General features: G+C 49.8%; 1 protein-coding gene across 2 annotated transcripts in view; it reads right to left on the minus strand.

The window, feature by feature from the left end:
- Positions 1-9,225: 9,225 nt before the first annotated feature.
- Positions 9,226-12,879, minus strand: part of IQGAP3 (IQ motif containing GTPase activating protein 3) — a 40,948-nt gene continuing 37,294 nt past the window's right edge. For both annotated transcript variants that reach the window (XM_039513104.1, XM_039513103.1), the window contains one exon: positions 9,226-12,319. In XM_039513104.1, the coding sequence (XP_039369038.1) occupies positions 12,206-12,319 (114 nt within the window). In that variant the 3' untranslated portion in view covers positions 9,226-12,205. The remainder of the gene's footprint in view (positions 12,320-12,879) is intronic.

The raw sequence follows: 12,879 nt of genomic DNA on the forward strand, positions 1-12,879 counted from the left end.
ATTGGTACCCAGGATGCTGCAGCCTGGCATGTCTTCCCTGGCATTGCCATGGCAACCACAGAAACACAACAAACAGCGACAACACACAGCAGACAGTCGGCAAACATTCCCGTTTTATTTGCTTCCCCCGTTCGATTGGTCCTTTTCCCCACTCCCGCAAGGAAGCTGCTCCCCGCAGAAGAGAACGAGAATATTATTCTTTCATGTATAGTGCCCTCCGCCTCCCAGCCATAGGTGCTGAAACTAGGGGGGCTGCCACACCCACCCGCTTGAAGTGGATTCCATCATATCCAGGGTTTGCAGTTTGGTTCAGCGGCTCTCAGCACCCCTGCTCCCAGCAGGATCTCAGCATCTTTTGCAAAGTTACAGTGCCATCAGAAAGGCATCCAGCTCTGGGGTGGAGTGCAGCAACCCCCCCCCCATACTGAACTTTTAAATCTAACAGGCCCTGATTTTTGTTTCCCCATCAGTGTTGAGGGATCTGGATTTTCAGATGTGAAACAATCAAGGCTGCTCAGAAGAGGTAATTGTGGCTGAGAACAATGGGGCTTGTTCCTCCTCTTATGCCAAAGGGCTATTTAACAGCCACACGCTGCTGTGTGCCCTCACCGCGATGTGCCCGAGAGACTCAGAGATGCGGTACCTGCTGGCTAAACCAGTCCACACAGATGGCGTCCCTACAGGCATCCGCCTCATTCAGAATAAGGCCCTGACCCAAGTTACAAGGCCTTGTCTTCTCTGGGATTTCAACCATGGCGACTTGTTTCACCAGTGTAAACTGGGTAATGCCACCCCAGTGCAATGGGGCTATATTGGCAGTTAGTGTCTGCATGGCTTGGGGTGCGTGTGCACACGCGTGTGTGTGTGTGTGTGTGTGTGTGTGTGTGAGAGAGAGAAAGCACACTGGGTCAGGATGCAGGAGCCCTGCAGTGTGCCATTCCTGGCTCTGCCACTGACCTGCTCGGTGACCTTGAGGAACTCACTTTGCCGCTCTGTGCCTTAGTTTCCCCTATCTGTAAAACAAGGATGCTCTCCTCTTTTGTAAAGTGTTTTGACATCTGGGGAGTACATAGTTATTGCTGTTGTGTGTGTTATGTTAGCACCTAGGGGCTTCTGTCATGGCTCAAGCCCCCACCATGCCAGGCCCTTTACAAACACAGAACAAAAAGACAGTCTCCACCCCAGATTGCCGACAGGTTAAGACTCAATGATCAGAATGGTCCGTTCGGGGGCGGGGCTAACTCTGAATCCTGAAAATCTGACCGTGTTACCTGTGAAATATTTCACATGCGCCCCATCTCCTGACCACCTCGCTCTCACGTGTCTGGTAGCATTCCATCACTTTTAAAACAAACAACCACCCCCCTCCACCCCCCAAGAATGCACCAATCTGTCACATCATTTAAAATAGTTTATGCTCACGGAGGCAATTATGATAATAAATAACGAGGGAGACGGAGCGGGGCTGGGGAGCAGGAACACTGTTGCTAGGGGTTGCATGGCAACTGGTGATTTGTCTCACTCGGCAGCCGCATCCCGGGTGAGGTGACACGCTGTATGCCGAGCTGGGGAAGTAGAGGGGCCGTGCTTGGTCTGGTGGGAATTTACAGCAGGCAGCCCAGGAGCAGGTGTATATTAAAGTCCTAGGTGACCATCCAACTGCCCTGCCTCCCTATCCCCAGCACCTGACTGCTCCCCCGCGAACGTCTAAACAATCCAAAAGATGATCCCTCCTCCAGCCCCTAGGAGAAGCACCTGGAGGTAGATGGGGGATGAGGAATAGCACAACAAGGAGGCTTATGAGCTGCAGGTAGGTAGGACAGGGCAGGGCCCCTGGGACTCTGGGTTCTATTTCCTGGCCTGATGCATCACCATCCCTCTTTAATGCCTTACTTATTTAGATTTGAAGTTCTTTGGGACAGGGGCTTGTCTCTGAGTATACACGTACAGCGCCTGGCACAACACGATCCCGGTTGCAGCCTCTCGCTGCTAGTATTATTATATACACATAATAATTAGTATTTGCACTGAGGTAGCACCTAGGAGCCCCATAGACCAGGACCCCTGATGCTAAGCACTCTAGCCAGAGAAAAAAGGCAGCCTCCTCCCCCAAAGAGCTTATTAGTTAGATTGTTACAATCGGCCAAGTCACAGCCCCTCCCCGTGCCTCCGTTTCCCTCTCCTTAAAAATGGGGGCAGCGTGACGTGCCCACCGCCAAGCGCTACAGCTGAATTATTATATAAACTCGAAATATTCTTGTCGAACTCCGGTGACCAGCATCGCCAGACCAACAGAATAGAATCCCCCAGCGGCGTGCGGTTCCCCAGGTTACAACGACATCTAGTGGACCTGCTGCCGGAGATTGTGCAGGCGTGGGAGCTTGCTGACATTTCCAGCCCGGCGCCCCACCCCCTTTTTTTAAAGCAGGCAGGGAGGAAACAAAAGCGGTCACCTGGCATCCAGGTCCAGGCCCAAAACATTGCCAGCGGCTTCCCAGATTTAAGGTTGGAGTCCCCAGTGTCGTGTGAGTCGACGCGGGCTACGGAATGGGGCCAGTTTACATCAGCTGAGGATCTGCTCCATGGACTTGTGCTCTGACACCAATGTTGAAACACATACATGGCCTGAGGGGGGAGCCCTGTGCTTAAGACACTGCTCTAGGATGCAAGAGATGGGGTTTTGGTTCCTGGCATGGTCACAGACTCTCACGTGAGTCCCAATTCACCATTGCCCTCCACATGTGCAGATCTTTACACTAGTGAAAAGGGAGCTAAATGGTAGCGTGTTTCCCCATTCACTTTGCACTGCTGCAGATGACTGCCACCGTGTGCCTGGCAGCAGAGCACCAGACCTGCATGCTCTGTGCCTCAGTTTCCCCAGATGTATAATGAAGAGAATACTACTGCCTGGGCAGGGTGAGCAACCACAGGGTGGGAGTGAGGTTTCTGATGCACAGACACCCTTGGGATAAGTGTGATAGAAGTGTCTCAGGAGTAAAGCTCCCACCAAAATCTAAATCACAATTTTCAAAGCAGACAAGTGATTTTTTTAGGTATTCAATTAAGACAACTTCAAGGGGGCCTGATTTTCAGAGGGTGAGGAGACAGTCTGGCCTAGCGATAGAACACTGGGACTTCGGAGACTGCAGTTCAATTCCAGGCTCCGCCCTTCCCTTGCTGGGTGAACTTGGCCAACTCACTTTCCTCTCCGTGCCTCAGTTTCCCCAGGTGTGAATGGGGATAAATGCTACTGGATCTCCTTTGTAAAGAGCTTTGAGATTTAATGCCTCCCTCTTTACAGCAGTATTATTATTATTATTAAAGGGATCTCCCGCTGGGCCTCTACCCATTTGACACACCCAAAAAATCATTGGTTACTTAGGAAAGTCTTGATGGCAGAAAGATTTAGGTTGCTGAGGGCAAGTGGAAACACACAGAGTTCCAACTAAAGAGAGAACCGTGTGCTTCAGAGAAGGATCTATTATTTCTGAGCCGCAAATGGAAGAAAAACCACATAACGCCCCCAACCTGACTATTCATGCACATGGCTCTTTCTCCTGGCGGCGCAGCACCCAACAGGTTAACTACCGCTCGCTCCTATTTTAGAGCGTGAAGCGTTTCTGCAGCTCGCTACAAATTTATTCTTTTAAAGATATAATCATAGTCTTTATGAGATGTAATCATAGTATTTATGTAAGAATTAAGTATGTCTGAAAGTGGCCTAAATTCCCTGCACAAGAGCTGAATAGATACCTAAGCATCTGACTCAGTGCGACTTAAATGAAGCCCATTCCGGGCTAATGTTGCTATTATCTAGCTCATTATAAACCGAGTCATCTGCGATGCATATTAATCTTTGGGAGGTGCAGGCGAGATATGGGGGTGGGGGGGCAGTTTGCTGCCGGAGCCTGTTTCTCAGCTCCATGGAATTTCCGTGGATACAAAAATTAAATAAGAATGTGACCTCCAGGCCTTGCCCGCTTGTCCACACTTCAAACTACACAACAGCCCGAATAGCAAAGCCCTGCCCACGTGAACACCACCTAGCTACAGACAGTCATCCAGCTGGCCAGCAGCCCCCGCTGCCCGATCATTAACTTCAGCTGAGGTTCGCCAACAGCTATTTTGGAGCAGCCTCCATGGGGCTGGATTGTCAGAGGGCAGAAATCAGGCCCCTTTAAAGAGATTGGGCACCTGGTGGGGGGAGGGAAGATATCACTCCTCCTTTTTGGAAACGCCTGGCTTCATAGAGAAGCAACCCTAATTGAGCTGGGGGGTCTCACTGTGCTCGGTGCTGTACATACACCAAGGGGGAAGAGAGTTCCTGCCCCCAAAGAATGTTCAATCTAAACACAGGGGGTGACATTATCCCCATGTTACAGATGAGGAATAGAGCACAGAGGTTAAGTGAGTTGCCCAGCACAATGAGGCTGTAACAGAGTCAGGGATTGAAGCCACATCTTGCCAGGCCAAACCCTGTGCTTTCACCCCAGTACCAGCCTTCCTGCCTGTAGGCCAGGCTGCTTTTTAACCTCTCAGCCATAAATTATATACGGTATCTCATTGTGTAAGCGCAGGCTAAGGCATGCTTTGCAAGAGATGGTGCTCCTCACACTGAGCTGTGACGGCCGGGGGCAATGTGAGAATTAGAAGCCACTTATCCTATTTCACTCTTCATAAAAGCAGAGGGAGCGCAGTGCCTTTACATTGGCCAGAATCCCATGAGGGTAATTACATTTCTCTTGCTTTAAGAGATTTCATCTTGTGGTTTGAATTGGACAGAGCTGCTCCAAGTGAAGAATTGTACGTTGCTGTGGAACAACAGATGCGCTTCACCCCAGCAGTGGCTGCATTTCACAAGAGAGTCAAATGATTTTTGACCTCTACACCTAGTGCTTTGAGATCCCTCTAGACATGAAGATGCTGCTGTATAAATATCATGGCAAGGCACCTCCTTCATGTCGCCAGACTCAGCCCTTCCCCCTCTGGCAATGGTGGGTCTGGGAGTAAATCAGCCCCCCTGGGGGCAGTGTTTACCTTCCCCTTCTGTGCTCCTTTGGCTGTTCTCAGGGTTGGCCTAAGGGATAATCCTCCACCATACAAAAAGGAAACAGTTTTGTAAACACAAAAACAAATGGGGATAGATACCTTTTCCTGCCTCTCCGCTGGGGCAAGGTGGCGCCCTGTTGCTTGTCCTGGGGTGTCTGTCTTTCCTGGGGTTTAGCTGTTCCCCTCTGAGGAGGAGGGCAGCATCTCAGCCTGGAAACCACTTCTTTCCCAGCTGCCACAGCCCTGGCTCTCTCTTCCCCTTTGCTCTCCCCAGCGGAGGGGTTTTTTAAAGGCCTCAGGCAGCCCTTAATTGGATTCAGGTGGCCCTAACTGACCTGAGGTAACCCCTTCTCAGCTTGTAGGAAAAAGGGCCTTTAACATTCTTGTGCTAACATATCGGCCTTCTAGGACCCTCCTGCAGCCCTCCGGCCTGACTTTGTCACAATAGAAAAGTGTTTGTTTGCGGCATTTCGAGATCAAGCTTGGGTCATTTTTGGTAAGAGTAGATTGAAAAGCATTCGCCCAGTCTCCTTGCACTTTGAGTGGCCCTGGAAACACGCATGTTTCGCCTGTTCAACCCACTCAGATTTACATGCATAGACCAGAGGCAGAATTTGGCCCTTATTGTTACTTAAAGTAGTATCTAGATGCCTCATTTTAGGATCACAGTCCTGCTGCGCCAGGCGCTGTCTGTCTAGATCAGTGATGCTCAGACTGAGGCGCGGGAGCTGGAAGTGGCTCGTGAATGTGTCTCCTGCAGCTCTTTGTAGCACATATTAAAAGACTGTGTGATTTAATTGTTAACCAATCTAAGTCATTAACCAATCAGGATGCTTTTACTATGTTATTAAACAAGTGTAGTTGATAAAATAATAATATTTGGTCAGTCATTTTGCTGTATATATGTGTGTGTTTGTGTGTATTATATATATATAAAAATAAATAGTAAATGAAACAATGCATTCACACTACTGCGGCTCTTTTGGGTAATGTTGATCATTTATTCGGCACCTGAAATCACTGAGGTCTGAGTATCACTGATACAGATTGTTTCCCCTTTGGCCATCTTATCTATTTAGGTTATAAGACAGGAATGGAGGCACAGAGCAGGGAAGTCAGGAGTGTCACCCACCCAGCGTCACCCACCAGGCCAGTGGCAGAAATAGAATCCAGGTCTCCTGACTCCAAGTGCTGTGCTCTGTCCACTACACCACGCTGCCTCCTGCTCCAGAGTTGATCTGTATCAAGGACAACTTAACTACTGTTTTGTCCACATATAGATGTTTATTTAGAATAAACCGAGTGAGGCGTGGGCACAGAGAAGCCATGGAGATTTGAATACACCCGGCACAAGCCTGGAGAGGCAGGATTAACACACTATGTACGGCAATTGAATGACAAAAACAAAAAGACAGAAAACAGACAAAAATTCCTCCCAGGGACACTGCAGGAACAGAGCTCCAAGACAGACAGATTTACAGTGCCCCACTTAACCCCTCTGTGAGAGAATAACCCAGAGCAGCAAGACGACACCGTAAGGTGAGTTACATGAGTAAATGTATAGGTGTGAGGGTCTGATCCTCATTCACACACAGGGCCCCTTTGTGCTGCACCAGCCAGGTAATGGAGGCTTGGATTCAGTAAAAGTTACAGTTAAAATATCAGGCCTCAACTGTAATTTAGACTCATTTGAAGCTCCCTTTGCTGCCACAGGGGTGCGAAGGGGGCCTGAGTGTAAATGAAGGTCAGGTCCTTGATTGCTATCAGGATTTCTCTTTAGGACCCCGTTCTGAGCGATCCCCAGCGCTCCCTCTCCCTACTGACGTCTGCCAACCCAGTTCTGCTCACCATTTTTTTCTCCTCTAGCAGTGAAATGCTGCTGACTTCTGCAGTTATTCTTGGTTTACTCCAATGCAAAGAGGAGCAGGGTCTGGTCTCAAGGGAATGGAGCATGTGCAAACCTGGCCGGATCAGGCCTATTTGGGGGCTGGATCCTTGACAGTTCAGAGCACTTTAGCCCCCATTAAGCATGGCCAATAGCCCCATTCACTTCAATGGGATTAGTCACCTGCTTAGCAGTTAAGCACACGCTTAGCTTTCCCGAATCAGGGCCAGCGCACTCAGCACCCTGCAGGATTGGGCCTAATAGAACAGCTGGCAATTGGTTGACTGCAACATCACTAGACAAAAAGCACGTCCCATGGCCTTTGGTTTGGGTTAAAAACCAACTGAAACAGCCCCCGAAATGTTGGATGTTTTAGGCCTTTTCCGGCCATTGGGCTGGTCGGAAGTCTAAATCCAACATGTATCATTGCACGGAAAGCAGCAGCAGCGGCGACGGGTTTAGCTCAATCCCTAATGACGCTATGTTTTAGAACGGATTCCAAATAGCATCAGCTCTTACTATAAATAGCGAGGAGCGCAGCAGCCAGGCTGGATGAGCGAGCAGCTCCCGTTTGGGCCACGCAGGCAGAATCCTGACGGCGCTTCGCCGTAGGAGAGCTTGCATTTGGCCAGGTCCGTGAGCCCTTCTAGCACAAGCCTCATTTATATTAAGGCCCCTTTAAGTGTCTTTGGTATTGATCTGCCTTCCAGTAACATAGTACCCAAGCACCTTGCAATCTTCAGTGCGCTTAGCCTCACAACCACGAGGGTGACTGATTTACAGCCGCCTTAAGACTTCTTTGCGCTGCCCCGGCATCGTCAAGGGAACACGACTCAGGCCCTGCAAGGCTGCAGCCTTATGGAACTGGCAGAATTTCTGAGCGTAAATCCCCACCGCACCCTCCTAATTGGAGAGCCTAGCGGTTTAAGGTGCAGGATCGGGACTCAGAGCGGGGTCTCTAAGTCTTAGCTTCTTGAGTGAAAGCAGGCTCAATTCTGTTGCCTGGCAGAGGGTGTACATTGCTACAGCAGGGTAGCATTTTACACTCCTTCTGGCTGGGCGAAAAAGGGCTCTGAGGATCAGGGCAAGAGAGAATCAAGCCCAGTCACTCTGGCTATGTCTGCCTCAGCCGCCTGGGGCTAGCGCTCTAAAAACAGCTCAGGTTGGGGATCAGGCTAGGAAGCCCAGGGAGCTTCAGCCCCTGGGCTCCAACTTTGAAGTGTTGCCTACATAGTTAGTTTTTGAGCACTAGTGTGAACCCAAGTCTGTGGACCGAGTCGCTGCTGGGGGCTGTGTAAACATACGTTGGCTCCCCATCTGCATCCTGGAGATAAACCATCCCTTTCTCTCAACTTTTGTCTATCTTGCCTATTTAGACTGAGGCCATGTCTACACTACAGCCTTCTGCTGACGTAACAGTGGCAATCCAGAGTGATTTCTGATCCACACGGCTGAGCCGGCAGAAAGCCCGAGTGCCGATCCAGTTACACTGGCAAAACCATGCTTGTTTCACTCAGCGGTGGGGTGGAATAAGCGATATTGCTAATTGTGCAGGTTTGCTAGTACAGGCTGCGTCCACACTAGGAGCACTTTGGCAGGATAGTGCACTGGCAGAGCTATACCTTAGTGCAGACCTGGCCAAAGCTCTATAGGGCAGGGATTGTCTCTGACCATATGTATGTACAGCTCCCGGCACAAAGGACATCCAGGAGTCCTAAGTTTAGAGCTGGCTCTGTCTTCAGCTGGAGTGTAGTATAAATCTAACAGCTGAGGTGGTTATGAAACAGCCAAGCGAGATGATCATGGATGAAGTACACCTGAGACTTTTTTCCTACTAGCTAACCTAAATCTCCTTTACTGCAGATTAAGCCCATTAGTTCTTGTCCTACCTTCAGTACATGTGGAGATCAATTGGCCACTCTGATCATACATCGCTCTGATCATATCTGAAGACTGATCCCTTCCCCTCAGTCTTCTATTCTCAAGACTAAATATGCCCAGGTTTTTTAGCCTTTCCTCATAGGTCAGGTTTTCTAAACCTTTGATCATTTGTGTTGCTTCTTCTGGATTCTCTCCAATGTATCCACGTCTTTCCTGAAGTGCAGTGCCTAGATCAGGACACAGGACCCCAGCTGAGGCCTCACTCATGCTACGTAGAGTGGGATAGTTACCTCCTGTGTGTTATATACGACACTCCTGTCAATATGCCCCAGAATAATATTTGCCTTTTTTGCAATTCCACCATTACACATTGTTAGATCATACTCAGTTTGATCGACCAGAACTCCTAGTCCTTTTAAAAACGATATATGATTTAATAACACCTCACTACCCAGCTTCTGCAAAATCATGATGCCATTAGGAAAAAAATAAAAGGCTAATTGGTATAAAACTGCTTTGTAAAGCTAATGCCAACTCACTGTCCCAGATTCATACTCATCCTAAAAGTTGAAGCTGAAATGTATTTTAAAAGGCAATAGTCTCTTAGGCCAGTAGGTGTCATTGTATCAGCAAAGGAGAAAAAGAGGTTCATCACCGATGCTGGATTTTTAGCTAAATTTTCGGCAGCTGCTAAAGCCATTGTCCGTTGTTACCATGAATGCCAAACTCAGGGAATTTCTCTTGCCTTTTGAAGGCTGCACCCTTATACCTGCTGGGTCAGAGCCTCAGCTGGTGTAAGTCAGCCATGCTCCATTGCCAATTTGCATCAGATGAGGATCTGGCCAGCAGTATGCCTTGGCAAGCAGTACAGAAAACACCAGCATCCTAAGAGTTATGTATCTAGTCTAAGATCGGTTGGGCAGAGACGGGTGGATGTTAAATGATTACCTATACAATGAAGTAGGTATGATTATATTATCCCTGTTTTACACAGAGTGAAACTGAGGCACATCCAAGCCGGTCCATGGCAGAGCTGTGGATAGAACCCTAGTCTCCTGGCTGCCAGGGCACTGAACCACACTGCCTTATCTATGGTGATGTCTTCGCTGCAGACTCGGGTCACGCCTCTCGAGCTAGCCTCGCTCCAGTGTGGCTGCTGACGTGTCGGGCTCAAATCGAGCTGCAGCTCATGAGCCAGCCGACCTGAGTTAAAGGGGGCGTGCGCATGCGTGGACGGAATCTGAGCTGGGGCCAGAACTCGAATTCACTCTGCTGCGAAGACGAGCCCTGTGAAGTGTCCTGCCCACCCGTGACGCAATATTATAAACACAAGTAATTTCAAGGATTCACTGGCTGGTTGTGGTGCCTGACCAGACCAGGCACTTGTAAGCGTTCTCAGTACATGCCTCGGCCCAGGCAGCGCAGCGTTACTGGTGCTAGGGTGGCAGGTTTCATTAGCGTCTTAATGGGGTTCTCAAAGTTATTTAAAAGAAAAATTCAGAGTAAATAAGGTGGCAAGAAAGAGGGGGGCTTTTTAGTACAGGCATCAGCCATCCTTGCCCCTGCTCCCACAAACGCGCGCGCTCAGCTTCAAGCACCGACTCACTCTTGTGGCACTTTTGATTGAAAACGCTCGGGGGCAGGGGCTGTCTTTGCATTTTGACGGTGCCTAGCACCAGAGTGCTGGGCCATGACTGGGGTGAGCAGGCACCCGACTCCCGCCCTCCGTTCAAATCAATAGCAGCACTTGTGCTTAAACACATGCAGGAGTGTCGCGCAAGACCGAGGTCGTGGTTTGTACTTCCCTTCCTGGCCCCTGGGGATTATTCATTCCAGAGTCGCCTCTGTCAGATGTTAACCACTCGCGTTTACCCTCTTTCCTGTCCTTCCAAGATGGACAGTGATTCATCCCCCCACCCAATTCCTTCCATTTGCCAGGGCTACACACCACCCAGAGAACATCAAGATTTAAACAAACAAATCACACCCTTGAGGTCTCCCCTAATTTTGACATGACCACACCCCCTTGCCCTGCACTGTATGACAGATTGCAATTGGTGAGCTGCGCTATGTTGATCCATTTTTCCCCACTGGAACCCCTTGGAGACTTTAAAATGAAGTGAGTGGCCTTAATTAGGGTTCAGCTGCTCTCTATTGCACACTGCTTTATTATTGTAGGGCTGCCCATGGGTCTCAGGCAGCCCACACACAGTGTTTATTATTGTAGGGTGGCCAGCACTGGTGGGTTTATGGGATTTTTCTTTGTCTAGGGGCAGGCTAATTCTGATTGAGAAAACAGAGGTAGCTGGGGTTTTTTTTTGCTGGGGTAGGGAAAAAATAATTCCAATCAATGTATCTTTTAAAAAAAAAAAAGAAAGATCGAATCTGCAGCCTACAAACCCTCAGTGTCCTTAAACAGCCACTGGCAAAGTGACCTGAGAGAACTAAACTCAGACCTCAAACATCTAAAAATACTAGTGTAAAAAAAGGGTTAAATATCCATTAAAAAGCCACAGAGACTGCTAACCCCCCCCCACACACACACACCCCATGCCTTGTGCTAAGAGTAGTCCAATACCAGCTGTTCAACTAGGCCTGAGCCTGATCCGCTGCGGTTCAGCAGAGACCCCGCCTGGGAGAGGACCCACGCGTGGTACGTGGATCGTTTGCACGCGGCGGTGCGGAGCAAGAGCTCTCACACGTCTCTCGCTGGTTTCACCCACGTTGGGGGTGGGAGCGTGAAAGAATGTCCAACCTCGCGCTCGCGTGGCTGAGAAGGGATAAGCTGGAGCTCTGCAACTCAATGCGTAAAGTCGCAGCCTAGTTAAAAACACACAAAATAAAATAAACAATCGCCTTGTTCGTAGGAAGTGTGCGGCAGCTCGGAGTAATAGTGTTTCCTATCTAGTCAAAGCAGCAGCAGCATGGATAAGGCACTGAGGAATCAGACCCTGGGGCACCGGCTCGATTGCCGAAAAGGGACCGCAGATCAGCCATAAGCCCCCCAGCTGCAGATGGGGCAGACTTGCACACCAGTCATTCTAGACCACTGCAAAGCCCCCTAGGGACCATTGCAACAAAAAGGGCAGCTGTAAGGGGTGCTCTGCCCTCTGCCAGAGCATGCACCAGCCCCTGAATAGAGGAGGCACAAGCATCTCCCCCTCACCCCCCACGTGTATGCTGGGATCCAGATTTAACCCCCAAGGCAACAAGATACAGCTTGATGTAGAAGAGCTCGAGTGTGCCAGTTCTGGGCACGGGAGAGTTAACGGCAACGGCTCCGGGCTCCGTAGTCTTCCCCTCTCCTTGGCAAGGTACCGTTCAGAAGCCGGATTCTGTCCCTGAAATCTCTTTGGCAGGTTCCCTCCCTCCCCCCATCCCACCCCCCAGCTACTTCCTGAAGAACTTCTTGTTGAGGAGGAAAATGAGCAGGTTGACGTTGACTTTGGCCTTGTCGAAGAGCTTCATGACGGCCACACCTTCGTACTGCAGCTGCAGCAGGTCCTGGGAGGGAGAAAGTCCCACTGGTGACAGGTCTTTGGTAGAGCCCAAGCCAACGCCCCTGGTGGTCAAGGGAGAATCTTTCCCTCGACTTCCAGGAGCTCTGGATCCTTCCCTCAGCTCCTTCTGAGCTGCTGTTGGCACATCATGCTGGGATTCTATAGCCAGCTGCATCCCAGGCTCTCTGAGCAGTGGATGAACGCTCAGTGTCCCAACACCCCCGCCAGCGGTAGGGATTATTCCCCCATTTTACAGATGGGGAAACTGAGGCAGGGGGGAAGGAACGTGCACAGAGAGTCAGTGACAAAGCTGGGAATATAGAACCCAGGAGTCCTGGCCCCCCTGCTTTAACCACTAGATCACGCTCCCTTCCAGAGCTGGGATTAGAGAACCCAGGAATCTTATCAACCAGTTCCCTGCTCCAAGCACTCTTCCTCCCTAGAGGTGTTTACTCTGGTATAAATTAAGGATTCTAGGCAGACATCTCATCAGCCTCGCTATCCAGAGCACGCTGGCTGGGATCCCCCTGGGGGTGTTAAAGCTAACTGCCTGCTGGGTTTGCA

This window comes from Mauremys reevesii, linkage group 24, assembly GCF_016161935.1.
Source record: "Mauremys reevesii isolate NIE-2019 linkage group 24, ASM1616193v1, whole genome shotgun sequence".
Lineage (NCBI taxonomy): Eukaryota > Metazoa > Chordata > Testudines > Geoemydidae > Mauremys > Mauremys reevesii.